This window comes from Polistes dominula, unplaced genomic scaffold (genome assembly GCF_049000335.1).
Source record: "Polistes dominula isolate Pdom_NZ unplaced genomic scaffold, Pdom_raw_medaka contig_12, whole genome shotgun sequence".
NCBI lineage: Eukaryota > Metazoa > Arthropoda > Insecta > Hymenoptera > Vespidae > Polistes > Polistes dominula.
In genome coordinates, this window is record NW_028301116.1 from 1308395 (window position 1) to 1316871 (window position 8477).

The 8477-nt window shown below is 26.0% G+C and overlaps 2 protein-coding genes across 3 annotated transcripts; both read left to right on the forward strand.

Moving 5' to 3' along the window:
* The first annotated feature begins 3253 nt into the window (after positions 1–3253).
* On the forward strand, positions 3254–6809 carry LOC107070151 (uncharacterized). Of its 2 annotated transcripts, none has more exons than XM_089176953.1 (7): positions 3254–3872; positions 3997–4213; positions 4841–4982; positions 5144–5455; positions 5538–5688; positions 5771–6045; positions 6126–6809. In XM_089176953.1, the coding sequence occupies exons 2-7, from the start codon at positions 4005–4007 to the stop codon at positions 6336–6338; spliced, it is 1302 nt and encodes a 433-aa protein (XP_089033079.1). In that variant the 5' UTR covers positions 3254–3872; positions 3997–4004; the 3' UTR covers positions 6339–6809. The 2 variants fall into 2 exon arrangements, with proteins under 2 accessions (XP_089033079.1, XP_015183551.2); XM_015328065.2 differs by having other exon boundaries at positions 3272–3899.
* Positions 6810–7017: 208 nt separating this feature from the next.
* On the forward strand, positions 7018–8194 carry LOC107070152 (dynein light chain Tctex-type protein 2B). Its single transcript, XM_015328067.2, has 4 exons — positions 7018–7389; positions 7611–7744; positions 7839–7972; positions 8042–8194. Exons 1-4 carry the CDS (start codon positions 7241–7243, stop codon positions 8087–8089), a joined length of 465 nt encoding a protein of 154 aa, XP_015183553.1. The 5' UTR covers positions 7018–7240; the 3' UTR covers positions 8090–8194.
* Positions 8195–8477: the final 283 nt, after the last annotated feature.

Genomic DNA, 8477 nt, shown 5'->3' on the forward strand with positions numbered 1-8477 from the left:
TACAATTATATTAAAATAATTTATTTAATTTCTAATAAACATTTAATTCTAAATTGAATCTTATTGAAAGATAGATTTAAAGTCACGTGATTAGTGAATAACCAATCAAATTGTAGTCTGCCATTTTACCTCTTTCTGCGCAGTATCAAAAAAAATAAACATATTTCATTTTTCTGTAATTTTAATTTATACATAAATTAAAGTCGTGTATAATAATTTTTTATTTTTATATTACTTCTTAAATAATTATATTAATCAAAACAAAAAATCATCAATAACCATAAATGTAGATAAAATAAATTTTCAAATGTAGTAATTGATTACCGATCAATGATATATTATTTAATTCGTAAAAAATCTTGGGGCACATTACTTTTATATTAATTTATTATTTATTATTAAAACAAAAGTTTCTGTATGTAGCAATGTTCATGCAAATAAGAGTTGGGTCATAAATATCTTTTGCAATATAATTTATTAAATAATAATAATTCAAAATGTAAATTAAATACCTACTGTTGAACATGTCAATAAGCTGTCGGTAATATAGCATCCATCTTAAAAATGATAAACAGGAATCTTTTACATTTTTAAATAAAATACAATGAAGTTTCATGTACAAGATTAACAAATATAGTTTTATTAATATAAACATATTATTTAAAAATCATAATTCTTTCCAATCAACTTAAAATCATTTTTATTGTATGCACTAAAAGAGTTGCAATTTCATTTTAGTTTATTCATGATATACTTACCATACATACATAATATCACATACACTTATTATTAATTAAGATTGCCGACAAAAATATATTATAATAAAAAGATTCCTTCGAATAACATCTTTCTAAGTTAATATGTACACTTTGATAAAGATATATTATGCAAATGAAAGATACAAGTAAGAAACAAAATAATAATACGTCAGGAACATTGCTTATCATTGACTTTAATAAAAAAATTCATACTTACAAACCCGTAGAATTTATAGAATATTTAATAACATCATCATCAAAGAAATCTTTTCTTTTAACTTAAATTCGTTTTATTGATTGTGTTTAAACTTATTCATACAAATATTACTAATACTACTCAATTATATTGTGTAATAGTAGATAAGCATGTTGCGAAGTGTTTTACAATAATTTAATATTCCAAAAATTTTAATAGAATTTTTGTTTAAAGAAATAATTTTAATATCAAAAATTGTCACAGGTTTAATTATACCTTCTCTTACATTATCTAATTAATTAAAAAATATATTTACAATACATAAAAAATTTATTTCGTTTACTTATGGTTAAGTTATAAATATCGTTTGGTCAAAAGTGATAAACACAAAAGTTTGTTTCTTTTTTTATTTTTTTTTTCGCGATACCCCTGAACGCATATCTCAATTTGTATACCAACGAATCGTACATATATTGTGCATGACTTTATAATGGAATTATAAATCATTTTGAAAGTAAGATAATAAGGTGAATGAGGAGGACTATTGAAATCCACGAATAAAGATATTTATGGTTTACAGGTCACTATATATTTCTTGTTTTTTTTTCTAATGATTTCATATTTATATTTCCAAATACTATTTGATAAAGTTTTATACGAACATAATAACTTCTATATTATTTTACGTCATTTGAGAAAAGGGTAATGAACAAACAACAAATCGAATAAGAATCATGTGAAAAACAATAAAAATCAAATAGAATAAGATTTACAAAATAGATGACGTAATAGAACGATTTGAAATGAAAATTTGTAAGATAGAAAATGATGAAAACACGTCGTCATTAATAAGATAATAATTATTGTATTGTTTTGTCGAACTTTGAATAATCAATGTTATAAATATATGTTTCAAAATTTATTGAGTAAAATTACAAATTAATATTTAACATTTCCTTTTCTTAAACAATAATATTATTCTTAATAGATTATATATATATATGTTTGTATATTATCGCTGTTTAACAATTTACGGTATTATCATCTAACATGTGATTAATATGAAGAAACACGTGTGACAAATAACTAACAGTATTATTTTAATGGAAAGACAAAATATGGGTATACGTTCTGAAGTTTACAAAGGACACTTCTAAAAACAGTAATATGAAATTAAAAAAAAAAAAGGAAAGGATAGATAAACGCAAACCTTGCAATGGACTTATTCGTTTCGTCACCTTGGAATGTAAATTTCTTCCAGTAATTCTAAGGTTAACGATAAAAATGTACGATTTTTGAATATGATCAAGAATGAAGAAAAAAAGATTAATAAAATTAAATAAAGATGACTACAAAAAAAAAAAAAAAAAGAAAAGAAAGAGACATATGTTTATAGTTCATAGTCAGAGAGTTTGTGTTAGGTATATAATCAGTATGAGTATAAATCACTCGTACAACGAATTTCCATGATGATGATGATGATAATGATGATAATGATGATGATAATGATGATGATAATGATGATGATGATGATGATGATGATGTAATCCTGCGTACGACAAACGGAACAGTGAGTTCAAACAAATCGAAGTTTGTTTACCCACGCAAAATAAAAAAGAATCGATCGTGAAACTCTCATTTATAATCGACATCGTTTCATCGGTTCATATAACTTTTAACCAGGAAGTAATTAACATAATCAAAGTCTCTCGATTAAATTGAACAAAAAATATGTTATCCCGTAGTAATTTTCTTTTCTCTGTCGTAACTCGTTGAAAGGAAATGTTGCTGTACAGTTTTCTCTTGCAGCATTAGAAAATGTTGGTCAATGTAAATTATTACCTTCTTTGGAATATCAAAAATGTTCCTATGTGTATGTGTATATATGTTTAAAAATTACATGTTATTTATAATTAATTATAAATATATTATTAAATATAATTTCATTAATATAATTAAGTATAAATCTAATTAATGTAATAATTTTATTATTAAATATATTATTAGTTATAGTTATTAATAATTATTATATATATATGTATATGTATATAATACATAATATATATAAAATATATAATATATAATATATAATATAAATATGTGTCTTTATATGTCATTGATAATTACAATATATTATATATTATAATTATTATAATAAATTATATGCTTATTTATAAAAAATTTCCTCTCATACTACTGGTGAGAATTAATTTAATTCTTATCTTTTCTCAATTAGTCAATAAAAATAAGATAAGTAAGAAAAAGAAGTGTACCAACCGAAAAAATATGTGTAACATTATCAAAGATTACAATGTATCTTTAAAAAAATACGCATAAATTTATTATAAATAACTAACAAATTAATTTCATTCATAATTATATATATTTTACTTAACTCTAAACAAATATTCATTTAATTTATATTTACTAACGAGTTATAGAATCTTTTTGTGCTTATTATTACACGAGTTTGAATATTTCGTCAGAATAAAATGTTCAACGATGATTATTTGTGTGTGAGTATTTCTATAAAGAAATCTTTTCCATATTTACATAAGCCTTTGATCGGAGGGGCAAGTAGAGAGGCGAGTGAGAGACATTTATTGCAATACGCGTTTGGATTTCGTGTGAAACAGTCTTAACACAGCCTCTGCTTGAAACAGTTCGAAACTAAATCGTCGTCAGTGGGTACCATACACTCTTAGCTTGAAAGATATTATAAGATTCCTTCGTAGATCTTATTCGTGGTCGGCGCATACTTATGAACTATTTTGTTTTATAAAAACAACGTTTAAACGATAACATTATCTATTAATATTTAAAACGTCGTTATTTTACAATTAAATTGAATTTAACATTTTATTTTAATCGATCTCTTTGATCATCGTCATTTTCAAAAATATCATCACGTTTAGTAGGTAAAAATATCAACGAGTTAATTAAGTGTACGTGAAATTATTCAATTTTTTATTATAATATTATTATCATTTAAATATCTTTTGAATAATTGATAATAAATAAAATGTATATATAATACAATAGGAGAAAATATGCCGAGCAGTAAAACAAGAGTCGCAATCATCGGTGGTGGTGTTGCCGGTTTGGTCGTAGCTCGTCATTTATCATCAAAACCTGATAATTATAGTTTAACCCTTTTTGAGCAAACTGATCAAGTGGGTGGAACATGGGTTTATACAGATGAAACTGATCTCGATAAACATGGATTACCAGTGCATAGCAGCATGTACAAGAATCTTAGGTTTGATTTATAAATAATATTTTATTAATCATTGTATATTATAAAATTATATATTTTTTTATTTATATTTATATATTTTTAACTTTGTATTTTATATGAAAGTATTTTATATTTTGCGAGTCTTGAAATTTTTCGTCTTTAAAAAAATTATTTTATTTTCTTGTAAAGAGTTTGTCCTTTTCAAAATGCCAGTAAAGACGACTATCTTACTTGATAGTAACTGTTCGTTCAATTATCATCATTTTTTTTTCTTAATTTAAAAAGATCATTTGATAAGTTCCCGCTTTCTTACATTAACAGATATATAGGCATCTTGAGACGGTTGTTCAAAGATTACGAGGAAAGTGTGATAAACTTCATTGACATATGATACACTTCTCGACTCATTAACGAGATCATTATAATATATTATTCCGGAAAATAGAAGATACATGACTATATGTGATAAGGATTATTACCGTTATCGATTTAATTATAAAAGCACGCGCTTCCTTTTGAAAGATAAGCAGTTATAACGATAGGGATTTTAGTTCTTAGAGTAGAATTGAAGATATATAAAATAAAGGAATGGAAAAGAAAAAGAAAAAAATGGGATCGATAAGAAAATTTGAAATATTTTTGTCATAGGACAAACCTTCCTAAGGAGATTATGCAGATACCAGATTTTCCAATGAAAGATCTGAACGGTCCGTCATACGCTCATCATGAAATGATACGTCAATATTTATGGGATTACGCAGAACATTTTAATCTCTATTCCCACATAAAGGTACTTGTGAGAATAGGAATGTTAAATGAAAAAAGAAAAAAACCATCTCAAGTTAATAAATAATTCAAAAGATTCAATGAACAAAAAACAAAAAATGCATTTAATCTAATTTATATATAATTATTTTTTTTTAGTGCCGAGTAATTGGTTTTTCATTTTAGTTAAATACCGTGGTTAAACACGTAGAACCGGAAACGTTAAAGAATGGTCAAACGATCTGGGTCATCAAGTATGAAGATTTGGAAAACAAAGTCGAGAGCGTTAAGACGTTTGACGTCGTTTTTTTATGCAACGGTCATTATACGGTCGGCCATGTTCCGTATATTCCCGGAATCGAAAGTTTTCACGGTTCGTGTATTCACAGTCATCAATATCGTGTACCTGAAGTCTATACCGGGAAAAAGGTATGCATCTTAGGTGCATCATGGTCAGGAATTGATATTGCTCTTGAAATATCGCAATATGCTGAACAGGTAGAAAATTGATTTTTATTTTTCATATTAGATTAATTTCATATTTATAAAAATATTATTTATTATTTTTCATTGTAATTAGATTTATTTAAGCCACAACTTACCGAAACCGATAGAATCAAAATTAGCAAAAATTGTTACTCAAAAACCAGGAATTCAATCAATTCAAGGAAATACTTTTACTTTTCTCGATGGAACTACTGCCAAAATAGACATGTTCATATATTGCACTGGTAATAATAAATTTTAAATGATTACAATTACATTTCTTATCGAATATTTCTATTTTGTTTATATGAATTTTTATTGTTTCAGGTTATAAGTTTACGTATCCCTTTATGTCATCTAAAGTTGAGTTACGTACTGACGATAATCATGTTGAACCTATTTATAAACATTTGGTACACATTACCATGCCTAATTTATTTTTCATGGGGATTCCTTCATTAGTCATTCCCTTTCCAATGTTTCACATCCAAGCTCAATATATTGTTGGAATTTTGGAGGGTCGTGTAAAGTTACCATCTTCCAAAGAAATGTTGGAAGATTTCGAAAGAGAAAAGAATGCTTTATTGCAAGAAGGAGTTCCTGTAAGATTATTTATCTTATTAATTATTCAATCTAACATTTGTTTTAAACTAGTGCAAATATTTTCTTTTTTTCTTAACAGTTAAGATATATCACAAAACTCAAGGAAAAACAATGGGCATATTATGACGAAATAGCAGCCGCTGCAAATGTACCAAGTTTTCCTCCGGTTGTTAAGAAGATTTACGATCACGCGGCTGAGATGCGTGACATCGATTTTACCAGTTATAAAAATTATCAATATCGCATAATCGATGATGAAAATTTTACTGTTTGTTGTTGTAAGCCTTGTTAGGGTTTACGCGAAAAGATAAATGATACGTGAAATTTTATTTTTTTAATAGTGAAACTGGGCCATAACGTACTTTGGTACTAGTTCACTGCTCGTACGTTTGTCGACCAATGGTCAGAATTGTATTTCTTTTAATTTCTAAGACCTTGACGACTTATGTTTCATTACTATCGATCGTACTTCGTTCGAAAAACGGATTACAAAATATTACGTTAAATGTATTAAATCACAACAAATTATGGCATTTATCAACTTGCTTTATTATTTAGTTCGTAAGGGTTCAATGCATTGACGTAATATGATTCAAGATATAAGATTAAGAAGATACTTTCTTGATGTAAAAAGGATTGTAGAAAGAGAAAGTAAATGTTATAGTGACTGTATATTTTTGCTGATAATATGTTACTACTACAATTAACGACGAGAGATATATACTCGGAATAAAGAACTATTATCATGCTATACTAAATTAAATTTTTGACATTCCAATTATCTATTATCAAATAAAAAACGTCTATTCTCGTAATTTATATTACTTCATCGTTTATATTTAAAGCCAATAAGATTAACTTGACTTTTGGAAATTGTTATTATCAGAATCACTTGATTAATGCTTAACTTTTTACATTTAAAATAAATTTCTTTAATAATTAGATTTGGCATATATAAATGAGAAGAATTTTTATGAGTGTTCAATAATAAATATTATCAATTTTATTTATTTTTAGTTTTGCGAATTCAATCGCTCATCGTTCCATTTGAAATTACGCGCGCAGCGATCGCAGCGCCACCATCGTCGTCATAACAACACACCGTGCTTACAAACAATTTGCAGTGTTACGTTTTTCCGTAAGTAGTGATAAAAGAAGTGATTTTATTTTGTTAATATTAATTAATTATTGCAAATGGAAAAAACCAATGTTTTGGAAAATCATGAAAATAACCAATTAGCTGACAATGCAGAATATCGCAGGAATTTGAATTTGGAAGTATTAGATGGTGATAATGACTCGTCGGAACCAGTATATCGAATTCGTCCCCATCTTTATGATAAGTAATATATATTCTTAAAAGTATTTTTCTATTTTTTATAAGATGTCATAAAAAATACTTTTCTTCATAATCTTACTCGAATGTTAATTTTCCAAATTAGGTTATGTCATCCTAAGCAAATTTATTTGACATTGCATATTATAACCTACGTAAACAATTTCTATTCACAGGTAATATGTATATTATATTTGTGTTATTTTCTGTTATTTGTTGCCTGTCAAGGTTTAAGCCTTTAAGTGCTAAAGAAGTGATACATAATGTATTGTTTGATCAACTATCAACAAAGACATACAATGCACAGGATGCAGTTCAATGGACTAAAAACATAGCGGATATACTTAAAGTAAAAATTAAAGGTGTGAGATAGGTTTCCTATGAATTTTATTAGTCTTTATACAAATTTGATAGAAAATAGGTATCTGTTTTTTGTTTTTGTTTATTTTATTATAGAATTACAATTTAAGCGTTATAAGTATGTCGTAAATGTGGTCTTGGGGGAACAACATGGGGCTGGTATTAAAATGGGAACGAGATGTATATGGGACACTGAAGCAGATGCATATGCTTTCGACAGTTTTGTAAATGTAAGAATTGCCAAAATCTTGTTAGATATTTATTAAACATTCAAGAAAATTTATACGACATTTTTGCAGGATACAATATTCTGCGTAGCTACCGTTTACGCTGTATATTTTTATTAAAATGAATATAAAATATTATGAAATGGATTATGAGAATTATCAATATAAGCTTATACAATTACAATATAAAAGGAAAAATGATTATATGATATTTTAGAAACAACATGTAATTTATTAAAGTGCAATTTATTATTACTATACACAGAACGCATGCAAAACATGGCACAGTTTTATTTTTATATACAATAATGAGTTGCGATTATATTTATTATTTTGCACTGTTTATCAATATTTTATCTATAGACGTAATGTGTAATAACATTACGTAAAATAAAATTATTATAGCACCATAATTCACGGCATTGCACTATGGTTAAAATGTTTCTTACGTATTAATTGTTAAAAATATAGAATGAGATTCTACAAATCTAAATTATATGAATTATAA

Excerpts from the sequence above, each read along its gene's own strand:
- LOC107070152 (XM_015328067.2), top strand. The coding sequence starts at position 7,241 with ATGGAAAAAACCAATGTTTTGGAAAATCATGAAAATAACCAATTAGCT. Across the intron at positions 7,390-7,610 it reads CGTCCCCATCTTTATGATAA|GTTTAAGCCTTTAAGTGCTA; the intron begins GTAATATATATT and ends TTGCCTGTCAAG. Across the intron at positions 7,973-8,041 it reads CTTTCGACAGTTTTGTAAAT|GATACAATATTCTGCGTAGC; the intron begins GTAAGAATTGCC and ends ACATTTTTGCAG.
- LOC107070151 (XM_089176953.1), top strand. The coding sequence starts at position 4,005 with ATGCCGAGCAGTAAAACAAGAGTCGCAATCATCGGTGGTGGTGTTGCC. Across the intron at positions 5,456-5,537 it reads TATCGCAATATGCTGAACAG|ATTTATTTAAGCCACAACTT; the intron begins GTAGAAAATTGA and ends CATTGTAATTAG. Across the intron at positions 6,046-6,125 it reads TATTGCAAGAAGGAGTTCCT|TTAAGATATATCACAAAACT; the intron begins GTAAGATTATTT and ends TTTTCTTAACAG.